The 12,963-nt window shown below is 38.9% G+C and overlaps 1 protein-coding gene across 14 annotated transcripts in view; it reads right to left on the bottom strand.

Moving 5' to 3' along the window:
- The window catches only part of IKZF1 (IKAROS family zinc finger 1), a 69,867-nt gene that overhangs the window by 21,068 nt on the left and 35,836 nt on the right, over window positions 1-12,963 (bottom strand). For 8 of the 14 annotated variants that reach the window (XM_038127234.1, XM_038127233.1, XM_038127232.1 and 5 more), the window contains exons 4-6: window positions 4,488-4,541; window positions 2,317-2,376; window positions 3-263 (exon numbers count right to left, since the gene is read on the bottom strand). The exons of 2 other annotated variants lie outside the window; for them this stretch is intronic. In XM_038127234.1, coding sequence (XP_037983162.1) covers window positions 3-263; window positions 2,317-2,376; window positions 4,488-4,541 — 375 coding nt within the window. The remainder of the gene's footprint in view (window positions 1-2; window positions 264-2,316; window positions 2,377-4,487; window positions 4,542-12,963) is intronic. 4 more of the 14 variants (XM_038127241.1, XM_038127239.1, XM_038127242.1 and 1 more) reach the window with 2 other exon arrangements.

Here is a 12,963-nt window from a genome sequence, read left to right as displayed (position 1 = left end):
ACCAGTGTGGCTTCGTTTGTGAACCATGAGCACATTGGGACCGATGCAAATTATCCCACAGATATCACATTTTAGCTTTCCGTTAGGAAGTCGAATGCCTCCAACTCCTGACAAAGCCTTGCTGCCTGGGCCATTGTGTGAGCCATTCATTTTCTCTCCTGCGGCATCAAGCATTCGTAAATCCTCTGCACATTCTTCCCCATTCATTTCACAGGCACGCCCATTCTCTTCATCACTCTGAGTCTCTATTTTAATATTACCAGCTGAAAGAAACAATACAGGATGCCACTCAGTTTGGTTACAGAACAAATAATGTGGCAAAGAAACAATCACATGAGAGGAGTTAACTTCTAAACAGCAGGTACAATATAACTAAATAACAAATGCTGTGACCTCAGCTATAGTTTTGTGGGCAATGTGATGAGTTTGTAACACATGGAGCAATGAAAAGTGAACATCACTAAAACAAATACGGGGAGCTGGGAACCCAAACAATATTACAAGTCTGTTTCTAGGTCGCTTTGAGATTTTAGTGTTTATAGCTTTCATTCTGACAATCATACTAATTGGAACGAAACTTAAAATTAATCCTCTTCATAGGAATTTGTCCAAAACAATTGTGAAAGTAAGTAACTCAACTCAATAGATACAAATGAACAGAAAATGCAACGTTCTCCACTTGGCAGGAAGATTCCAAGGCTTGTACAGAATCCAAATTTTTGGTTTGCAGTTCTATGGGGTAAACAATGCCAATGGGAAAGCAGAGTACAAACACTGATAAAGAAATCAGGGTAGGGAAGGATAGAAGGAAGAATTTAAGGAAACTATAGGAGTGATAGTTGTGCTTCTAGGACAGCAAGATTAGGATTGCTGAGTAATTGGAGATTATTACTATAACCAGAAGTTATGATTAAATACCATTCAAATAAAAAAAGGTGGCTGGGAAAACTATTATGACTTTATTGGATAAATCCTTTACATTGTAATCCCATAGGTGACAATTGCTTGCAGCCAGAATAAGAATTTAGGTAAATTTGCTACAGCCACACAACATGTGATAACATAGAGGCTAGTAAATTTGGTGTGATATGAACACAGCAAACTTCAACATTAAGGAAAAGGGTCAAGATTTAGGAAACTTCATGCCAGTATTCGTTTCTCTTGTCTCCACAGGGCTGTATGATGTTTTATGTAGAAAAGAAATCTTTGCTGTTATTTCCCTCTTTTCTAATCTGGTGATTTTGGTGAAAAAATACTTCTTCATTAGGCTGAAAAAGACCATATCATTGCCCAAAATCTTACTTTCCATACAGTAAAACCCCTTCTACCTTCATCCCACCCCACCCAAAAAAAACTCAGTTTACTTCAGTAGGTAGCTAAGAATATGAGGGATCTGTTTCATCCAATAAAGTCCAGGTCTTTTTCTTCTGTGGAACAACAGTTTTATGGTAACTTCATTCAAAAGTGATGGTGTAGCAATGCAATAACAAAAAGATACGGACAATAATTACCTCAAGAGATTGAAAGACTTTGATATTCCTTTGAAATGGAGAGGATTGACAAGCTCTTCTCTGATACATCCTGCAATCTCACAGGTGTCCCAGAAGGACTGCATGGATGTAACAGACAAGAGTATCTGACTCGTAATCCTACTGGAAAACATAAGGCTAAAGCTGTTCACATTTATGAATACTGCTTGACTGGACACCTTTTAAAAAGTCTACCAATCTAGGTATATTAATTTTTTTTTAAGTATTGCATTTTAAAAGAAATCATGTGCAAACCAGAATAAGTGCATATCATAAATAGCAGTTTTGCTTTAAAATGTATGTTCTAAAAAGGGGAATAATTTAGTGATATACCAAAAAAATCAATGACCAAACAATGACTTAAAAAGATGGCATGACTGGTTAAACAGAACTGATTTTGCAAATTTAATGGGCTACAACCTCATACTGCTGTTTTCACCATAGCAAATGGAAGCAATAGAAATATTTGTCTTGAGTATACGACAAGATTTTCCACAATTTACATGTAAATGTTTTTTCCTTTCAGTTATAAGAATAATGAATATGTATTTTTACTAAACAATTATAGGCTTCTTGCCTGCCAGGGATTTGGAGAAGGTGGCTTTTGAAGCAGACTTTCTGTTAAGTTAAAACAAAATACACATGAACAAAACAAAAAGATCAGGCTACTTAAGAGCATGCAGACAAACATACATTACTCAGAAATGAAATGACACAAACAAAAAAATCATAAAAGTAGGAACTAGATGGAAATGCTCTGTAGTGAACTGAGTTTCAGTATACTTACTGGAAAAAGATTTGGGAATTATTGCATGAAAGTCCCTAAAGCCTTCCGCCCCGTATGCAGCTGCAATAAAGAAGGCAAACAGGATGCAGGTTTGTGGTACTGCTAGCAGTAAATGTAAAAGAAGATGGCACTATTGCTATAAGATAAATACGTAGGAGAAAGACAAAACTATCATCACAGAAGCAACATAAGCAGTTTAGGACGAAGGAGGAACAGGAGAAGGACAGCTGGCAGGGGAATCCTGACTTGTCTAGAACAATTCCCATTTGAGAAAATGCCCTTTTCTTCCAAAGCAGCCGACAAGTTTTATCATGTTTTCTAGAAGTATAATGTGCTCTTGGGTATTCCCCTTGCTTGTGCAGTAATTCCTGCTGAAGTCAAGAGGAGCTCTTGCTAAGTCTTGTCTCAAAAGGGTCAATGCAGGCCCCTACAGTGCAGCTTCCTCAGAAATTATTTTTTTGCCAATATGCCCTCCTTCTGTGACAGAAATCTCTTACACATCCTTGTTTCTAGTATCTGCAGTTATAAAAAGTGAAATTGTGTTGTTTTCCTCTTACACCTGCTGGTCTTATGCAATGGAAGAAGAGGGAGTTCAGGTTTAAAAATATATGCATTTTTATTGTGTATATTGGCATATTTTTGGTCTGTGCTTCTAAGGCTTGTCCTCACAATGTATTTCCAAAGAACAGTTATACAAATATATTATACCTTGTATATTATAAGTAGGCACATACAAATTACCATGCCATTGGGCATGCTGATACAGGTAATGCTGTAGTTCATTACTTGACATAAGCAATGACAGGGATATTGATCCAGCCAATATTCACTAAAGCTCTCCACAACTATGTCCTGGACTGCTGCAGCTGTACTGCTCAATGAATGTCCCTGTGCAGACCAGCCTGAATACCCAGGATGTGCATCCATTTGGCAGTACAGCTCATGGCAGGGGTTCAGTCAACGTGCAGGGTTCACTTTGCCAGTGAGAGATGGTGGACATTCAGGGTACCTGACTCACCCCGGGTCCTCACAGAAATGTTATAGGTCTAATTAACAAAAAAAATCTCTCCCTATTCAAACTTAGTACTTCTTGTGAATCTGTCAGCAATACAAGAACTAGTGAAAAGAGTCCCACTGATGCAGGAGACACAACAGGAGAGAGAAATCACCCCAGTCAAAATGCTAAGGACTTTTATTAAATCTAAATAATAGGGAAGGCAGGGTATACTTTCTTTTTTTTTTTTTTTTTTTTTCTCTTGGGGGCTTATATTAGAAATAAAAACCATCAGTGTTTTCTACTTTTGTAAGAGTGATTCTTGTCCCTCCCTTTTTATAGTGGAGAAATCACTTGTGGAGCAACAACGATGTGAAAAATACCTGTAAACCACATTTTTCATGTTCACTGATTGGGAATGTACTCAGACTTTGCACCAGTTTCTGAAACTGTTACCCAATACAGTTTTTGTAGAAATAATTTCTGTACACATCCATAGCTATGTACATGCGTATGCATTCATTAATTTAGCTTTAAAATAACTCATGGTGGTAATTTCTCATTGGCTCTTCTAACACCATTAAGAAATTACTCATTAATTAATTTACTTCCATTTGGTTGGAAGTGACTGTAAAAGGCTCGGTATTTTTTCCCTTTGTACACATCACAATTCAGGGCTGTTTAATACAAACCTTTTTTTTTTCTATGGAAGAGGTGCAGATTTCTTTGATGTCACTGAACTGACAGCTTTCCCCCACTCCTTTTTTACCTATCCACAGTGTGGAAAAATTACCCAAAAGCAGGGTACTGGCTGGGTCCCTTGTGGTCTCTTATGTTTACTGGAAATTTCATTTTGGATTTTCTGAAGAGCATTTTAACCTAATGTTAAAACATCTGTTCAGTATTATATGGCTAAAGGTGATTTACGCAAGTCTTGGGAAAAAAAATAAGTTGATATGTCAAAGGGGAGAGAGGTGGTGATATAATTTATCACTGAAGAGCAGCATTGCTGGCTCCACATCAGACTTGGGCTGGGGCAGTCAAGAAAGCAGGATGGTATGAGGGCAGACAGTGTCACACTTCCCTGGGAAGAGCTGAGCAACATGGAGATGGAAGGGAGGCATTTTGCAATGAGTGAAAGAGTTGATAGTAAGCAGAAAGGAGAAACCAAACAGACCTCCTGGGAAACTGGACGTAGAGGGTGGCTTTCGAAGGACAGAGAAATAGGCAGCTGGAAAAAAGATGCATGGGAACAATTAGTAATTTGTTTACAATCCACTGCCAGTTTACCTTCTTTTTTAGCTATGAGAGTCCCTCCCAGCTGTAAAATGCTTTCAGTTTTGTGATACTTTGGCAATGGCATAGGTCTCAGTACCTGGGCCATAATTCTATTTGGAAGTCATATCTCCAGTGGGATTTTTAAAGAAGTAAAAAAAGCATTAGACTTGGCTAGCAATCTCCAGTGGGATTTTTAAAGAAGTAAAAAAGCATTAGACTTGGCTAGCAAAGGTATTCAAAGAGTAGCAGACAAAGACAAATCACATTGAAGCTTTTGAGGCATTTAAACAATAGAGTTCTTTGATTTTTAATGGGGTTTGACCTTTTATCACAATAACTACTAAACTGTATCTTGTAGCATATACCTGCCTTTAAGAACTTATCCTTTAGACTTTATTTGAAAATAATCCAAATAATTTGGTTTTGTGTCATGCAATGTTTTGTTTGTACTTTGTAGCTAAGAGCAGAGAGAGATATCTCTTCAAGTGTATGCAAACAGTCTGGGTACCTGTAATTTTTTGTTTTCATGGCTCACTTTTTATTCCAAGACAAGTCAGAAGTATTGTGTTGATATTAGTAGATGCTTAAATCTCAGCTTTAAAATCCAGCAGTTCTCATGAAGACACCATAACTATTCAACCAGCAATCCTACCTGACTGATTTGAACAGTAGCTTATCACTGTAATGGTGAGAAAAAAAAAAACCATTAACACCATCCTTTCTAACAAATGAAAGAAAATGTTGCTAAAAGGCAGAATAAGATGAAGAAACCCCACTTATCCGGCCAAAATACCACCTCAGCATGCCAACATGTGTCAATAAATGCAGACAGGATCTCTTCTTGTTTTACATAGGTACTCAGAAAACAATATTGTCAGCAATCCTACCAGAATGTTATTTCTGATACAAGACATAACAGCTATTCTGTTTTGTAACAGCATACGAAAATTTTAGCACTTGGTTTTATGCACTGAAATCCTTCCCCCCTTCCTTTTTATATCATGGTCATTTACTGTGGTATCAGCTCTGTTCTCACCCCACAAGAGCACTCCAGGTGTAGGATGCCATTCTCAGAAATGAATGTTGTCTTTCCACAGAATATTTAAGGAGTCATTATTCACCAGTCAGACTTGACAACAAACAACAATGACCAATTCTTTAACTTAAATTATGTTTCCATTAATAGTTTCTTTCCCTTATAAGCTCTGAAGTGACAAGAATAATTGTGTGGATGTGAAAAATGACAACAAAAGGTCTGGGCAGAGGAATCATAATGCAATGCCTTGAGCTCTTCTTCAGACTAATTCAGATGACACAACAGAACAGAGATGGGACTGATCAAACAGGTGCAGGTGCACCCAAGTGCTCTTAAAAATTGCTCTTTTGCTCCCCCCTTTCTACATAAGCACTGCATTGGCAATGCTTATCAAGCATTTGTGGTGTGTCTCTGTGTAAAATGCTGAAAGTTAGAGGGCATTTTCAAAGGGAAACAAAAATAACAGAAAGAAGAGTAGTAGCAGGAACTGCTGGGACACACCTGCAGGTAGAGAGGCTGGTGCTGACGGATAAGGAGATGCTTGCTGCCGCGTCCATGCTGCTTCCTTTGACTCCAAGTGCCAATCAGCCCTTGGCAGCCAATTTCTTTCCTACTCTAATTCTGGCGTTCAATCAAATGGATATTATTCCAGAAACACAGGCGTCCACAGATAAGCTATCTCCCATGGGACAACTGGTGTGAGGAGCTCCACCCATGTCATCACCCATGACTGCAACTTCTCCCTGCTGCTGTCTGGGGGAGGTGCCCACCCCGTGAGCCAGCGCCAGTGCCTGTCAGTGTGCACAGCCTGTCCTCAGCAGAAAGGAGCAGGGAACTGTGCTTCACTGCATTGCAAAGCACATCAACATGTTTTTCTAGGGGCTGCAGTGAAATCAAACTGTACAGAATCAAGCAAGTGAACAAAACAACCAACAAAGTATGTCCTCTCTAGGTACAAAAAGTGGCTTTTGCTCCATTGTACATTCTCCCAGCAGCCTCCTGTTACCTACCTACAGGAATTTTCTAAAGGACCAGTAAAGATGCATTGGTTAAAGACAGATTCAAATAATACCCTTAAATATACACTTGAAGATACATGCCTTTTATACACTTTTCTAAATGTGTGTTTCAGTAGGAAATGATCTGTAACCAAACCAAGGGGCTGGTCTAGTTCATATTTCTTGTCTTTGTTGTGACACTTCCTGGTACATTTTGTACTGGATTCAAGTTGTTTTTCCAAAGAACAGTGAACTACCTGGCTGTTTGATGTTCATCATCTGAACTACAAGTAAAACTAGACTTTCAAGGCAAGAGAAAGAGCACTGTCAGGAAATGCCATCTTTCTCAAGTTCTACATGTATGTGTAATCCATGCTTCCTGGATTGGAAATGCTCTGCATGTTTTACAGGCTGCATGATGGAGAAGCTAAGGGAACCGTTGAGGTGTGCTGGTAACAGACTTTATTGACACTTCTCTGCTTTGAAAAGTAAGCTGGGAACACTTTCAAACTGGAGCGAAAGATTTGCTGACAAATGATAGTAATAGCAGCACTTTTCATTCTCAAATTTTTTGTCTCTTCTGCTTTCACCAGATTTTTTTAATATGGGCATTAAAGGATGAGGGAGTGGTAAAAGGGCCCTTAGCAGGAAATTTTTAAAAAGCAATGTAACCTTAAGTAACAACACACAACAGTGAGGTAAAAAAACTACCATACTTTGAAAACATTCCCAGCTCACACAGGTGTGTCCATGAACACACATGCATATGTGCTGAGACTGGAACCTCCAAAGCTGCATTCTCCAAAAAGACTGCTGGCACAATCACACTCATCCCCACACAGCAACAGTTATCCAGGAAAAGCAAAGCCTCAGATATATGATACCCTAACATTTATAAGACTTTTCCCTTCTCTAATCCTTCCACAAAGCGTGCTTAATGAAAGTCATGGGTGTTGACCCATCTTCAACTAATGCAACAAAACTCCAGCTAAAGGCAGTTGCACGTGGCAGCTGGGAGAACATGAAAGGAGTATGCACATGCAAAGATTAGTGTTTTGGAGAAGAGGAAAGACTATATTGAGATTCAACAGGCAAACAAGAAGCTCTACAAGATGAAAGAAACAGCTAGGCTCTTCTGGCAGTTACTGTGGGCATCCCTTAACAAGGCAAAGGGCTTAAAAAGTGTAGAAACACGATTAAAAACAGACAAGGTGATCAGTTACATATGAAAAATGTGAACTGTAGTTAGAAGGGAAGTGTTAAGCTTGTTTGACCAAGAGAAAAGCTTGTGAAATCTGAACACAAACAGAGTTCATCAGGTACCAGATGAAGGCAACAGTCGCTGCCCTGAAGAACAAAACCACCACTTGGGAGCAATGAAGTGCTCTTGGTTCTGTGGTTCAGGGAAAGGTAGGGAGATGAACTATTTTTATATTCCTTCAGAGAGTATAAAATTTGCCTTAATTTGCCTTTTCCTGAATGCAAAGTTAGCCTTTTTTCGCAAACCCTCCCCTTTTCATAAACCACCTCAGTGAGCTGCTTGCACATCCTTATTTTTGTGCCTGGAGTGGCACAGAGCTACCCTGTCTCAGGGTCAGACCCTTGCAAGTCCATCTGTGTTAACAAGTCCATGCGTGCTAACAATGTGCTGTGCCTTCACTATCAGTGAACAGACACAGGGACTTTTCCAGGGGCCATTCAGCTATCATGATGATGCCTAGAGCAACATTTTGCACCAAAGTACATAGTTCCCCATAGCTGTCAAAGGGTCAGTAGATCTAAATTTAGACCAAGCAGCTGTGTTTAGGTTTGGGGAGGTGCCTTTGGGTGTCGTGCCAAAGCTGTGCACTGTCAATGTCCTCTTTTGAGAAGAGGTCAGATGATGAATTGGGGAGGAACCCAGCCATTTCAGCACTTGGGAGGGAATACACTATGAAAATTTTATTATCTTGCCTACTTTAAAAACAAATTGCTGAGCAGAGTCTTCTGTGCCCCCCTCATATGACACATGGGAAAAAAACCCCAGGGATATCGAAAGCTTATTTTAGGCTAAAGCAAATAAAATACAGTCATCACTTTATGAGTGATAAACTAGATGTTCTTTTTGAGGACTGTGAAAAGAAATTTATGCTGAATTACAAAGCCTGTTTTAGGTCTGTTAACCCTGAGTGCTCAGTTATTTTTCCCCATGCTATTGATGATTCTTCTTTTTGGATTTTAGAAATATTATGAGAAAGTTTTGCAGTCTAAACTGCTGTTTACTTGATTAGAGTGTACTCAACCTTCCAGATAAAAGAAATCCTAATCTACTAATTCTGAGGTAGAGGCAAAAATTTTATTACAGAAATCTCAAAGAAATTCTCTGAATATGGACATACCTGATAGCTCCTGAGGGGAGAAATGTCAGGACAATATCAATTCTTTCCCACTGTGTATCACAGACAATGCTTTACTACAGTGACCTGTATTCCCTCTCTGGCAATCAGTCCTCTATGTTGAAATGGCAAGAAACCCCAAATGATGCTGGCAAACTCACAAGCACTCAGAGATCTGGATTATTCTGAAAGTCTACAAACTCAGTTTAGCACACATTTTTAAGAGACTACTTGTCTTTCCTCACTTCTATATAATTTTCCATGCTTGCAATTTTCTTCCTTTTTCCTCAGGAAAAACAAGCACACCTTCCCTTTCCTGAACAGAATCCATCCTTAACCACACTATTGCTATGATAAGTCATCCCTGACATTGGATGCCTCTTCTGTGAGGCATACAACAACTGTAAAGTCAAATACTGTTTTCTTGGGTCTTTGAGTGCAGTGTTAAGAGAAAAACCTAGATTCCACTAGATTTCTGCAAAAGATGAAGGAGATTATATTTTTAAAAAGATGAGTTTCTCAGAAAGATGTGGAGAAAAATGTGTCAGAAGTTAAGACTAAATAATGTTACATATAAAAGATATTACAGCATCCTACCTGAACTTCCTAACTCTGATCTGCAATTACACCTCATCTGTGATTTGAAACTACTGAATTTAGGAGTCCCTATTCCTGTCCTGAAGTGTGTCTCCGAAACCAGAAAGTAACTATGATGCAGAGTTGAAGTTTAGCTGAGTTTCTGGTGCAGGTATCACCATGCTTCCAGAAGAGAGAGGCAATCCACTCAGGTGCAGCTTCCTCAAACTCTGAACAATTCTTCAGCAATATCTAAGGCTGGTGAGTGTAAAAGGTGTTTTAAATTATTATACCTCTGTTGAATCAGTAATCTGACATTTGAAATTCACTGTAAACACAGGCAAGATCACTATCTTCTGACAGTCATAATCACCATGCTTGGTATCTTATATCAAAATCCAAACATTTTCTTAACTTGTATAGAACAACAAATCATCCAAGCCAACACCTTGCTGGCAGAGCTTCAAGAGACAAGTCTTTCAAAAGAATAGTTTTTAAACTAAATATTTCCCAATAGCTCAAATCACTCAACTAAATTGTGACAAAGAGCCCAAAGCTGATTATTACGAACATCAGAAACTCATATAATTCAGGCAACAAAACCTTTATTTCTGGATGAGGTATAAAACAGAATAATCCAATACGGTCTAACCATTGTTCAAACAGTCTTCCACTCATTTCAATAGGCTTACCAATTCCTTTAACATTTGTCTACCAGCAAAAGATTTTTACAAAAGCAACTAATGTTTTGAGGCACCTCAACTTCAGATACTAATGAAACTAGATAATCAGAAAACAGATCACCCTGGAAAATGCTGATCCACTAAGAAATCAGACCACTGTCACAAGCTCTGTATCTGCATCTTGTGCATCCAGTCATCTCAGAAGCTTCCTCTGTTTAGCCTGCATGTGCAAGAAGGCATTTCTTACCTCCTCACAAACTCTGGTATAACCTGTAAGTTGATCAGTAGTGCAGTAGTTAATAAAAAGGACCTCTACCAGCATTTCAAATCCCAGAAATGGTTCAGCTATTGCTTTCCAATCTGCAGCAGAGGGAGACTGTGAAATCCTTGGTCTGCTGCAGCACCACACAGACTGGAAGCAACTGTGTTGCAGTGGAGAGCAATTTTGAAGTATCAAAATTATCTGGAAACTTAAATCTCTTTGATTTGTAGTGATATTCAGATATTTAAGACAACCTGAGCTTCCCGTGGTGGGGTGCTGGGGGGGAGAAAAAGTAAACGCACACTGAGAATGCTGTGAAACTTGAGTCCAATTGCAGCCATAGCTGAGAAGGTATTACAGCTTCCCCCTTGTCCCCTTGGCTTAACAGGAAGTCTTTACCTACTGTTCCTCTAACTCCTTCTGCAAAGAGCAGTCTGGACATATTTCCTCCCTACCCACAGTTGTTTATCTCCTTACCACCTGTCATGGTCTAGAAGTTTGGATTAAATCCTACACCAGTTGCTATGATGTAATTTTAATTCACGCAAGTTGAAAGGAGAAGAGAAGAGAAGAGAAGAGAAGAGAAGAGAAGAGAAGAGAAGAGAAGAGAAGAGAAGAGAAGAGAAGAGAAGCTCTTCTAACCAATGGCTGGCCTAGGAAGCAGCTGGAAAAATCCTTGAGAGTGAGTTTTTCCAGGTACCTGATATCTCAAGAGAGCTACAGCATCTCATTTTCAATCATGTTATCGTCCAAAGGTTTACTTCACTTACAGACATGAGCCCTAAGAATAGTTTTTATTTTGAGGTTCTATTATTTATTTGTTTATCTGTTGTTTTGAAAGGACAGTTTTAAGAACTGTGCACAATACAGGTCTAGATCTCTGCTCAGCTTTCATGTCTACAGGCAAGTTCAAAAACACATCATGGCTCTATCTCTTCTGTTGCAGCAGTATTGTGGGAGGCCCCTACACTGGTACTCCCTTTGCATTCAAGGACACAGTAATGGTTCCGTTTGGGATTACCTTTAACTATGTGGAAAGCTATTATCTCAAGTTACCAAGCTGGAAACTTTCTGACTTTTTGTCATTTCTCTTCCCTATTTATAAATCTCTCCCTTCACTCACCTACCTACTCCTGCCTCTCCACTCTCATCTGCTTCTTTGCATTCCTGGAGGTGAAAAAAAAGAGCTGCAGATGTGACACTGCAGTTTGTGTGTCTCATTGTAACATTTCCACATCCTCCTCACTCTGGTATAAAAGTACTCTAAGAGGAAGAAGGGCAAATAATGAAATATAGGAAAGCAGGAAAAGAGGAAGCAGCCAAGAGATAGCAGCCCAACTGAAATGCTAAGAATTATGGAGAAGTGACATAAAGGGAAGCATAGACCAGGAATTATACTTAGTGGCTTAGCAAAAAAAAAAAAAAAAAAAAAAAAAAAAAAAAAAAAAAAAAAAAAAAAAAAAAAAAAAGGATTTAACTAACAAAAAATATATTTAGCCCTTTTTTTGCCTCTCCATTAATCTTTCAGATTACTATTCCTCTCTGATATTCACACACTTGACATGTATTCCCTTCCCCACCTACTTTAAGACAGGCACCAAACTGTGGTTCTCTGTGTGTGGCTGGACTTGTTCAAATGTTCAAACCTGAACTCACCACCAGCCCTTTCCTTACCTTCATATCAAAGGCACAATTAGACAATGGCTTTTTTTTGTTGAAGGCAGCTGTGGGGGACAGAGTGATGGAATAGTACAGAAGGAAATCAGCTAAAGCAGAGCAGGGATTGCCTAACTGGGCAATCCCGCCTGGCTGGCAGTGGATGAAGCAGACAACCTAGGAAGTCCTTCCACTGAGATCATGTGTCCCGCATGTTCAGAATGAAACTTGGCTGGAGAAGAAAGCATTTGAGATTCACATGAAGGATTTTCTCTTCTTCATTTCCAGGCAAAATAGATACAAAACAGAACATGGACTTCTTTAAGAACAGAGTGGGAACACCAGCTTTTTACACTCTTCTATTTCTTGGGGACTTTTCAGCAAGAATTTGTCTGATAAAGAGCTAAGTAGAAAGTAAAAACGTGAGAAATGACCCTCTATAAATATCACAACACTAACAGTTATGCATAATTTTTGAGTCAAGCTCCAATTTTTGTCATATCTGGTAGCTAACTGAATTTTGCAGTTTCTCAGGAAGATAGCAGTGAAATCCTGCATGTAAATAAAGACAGGAGTGTTACACAAAGGTGTACTGTACTATATTTATTTGTTCATCACTGCATGAAAGCTACCTTATTAGAAGAACTGTCAAAAGCATTTGGGGCTATTCCCCACAAAGCGGCTGTCAGGAGGTGATAAGAAATGGGTTTTAGTAAGGTTTCACTTTCTTTGAAATACTCTTGAACAGAGAATATCAGCAGGTTCAGCTCTTCTCCCTACTATTTATCT

The sequence above is a fragment of the Motacilla alba genome, chromosome 2 (genome assembly GCF_015832195.1).
Source record: "Motacilla alba alba isolate MOTALB_02 chromosome 2, Motacilla_alba_V1.0_pri, whole genome shotgun sequence".
NCBI classification, from domain to species: domain Eukaryota; kingdom Metazoa; phylum Chordata; class Aves; order Passeriformes; family Motacillidae; genus Motacilla; species Motacilla alba.
Note: the sequence above shows the minus strand (reverse complement) of the source record. Positions and strands in the feature narration are given on the sequence as shown.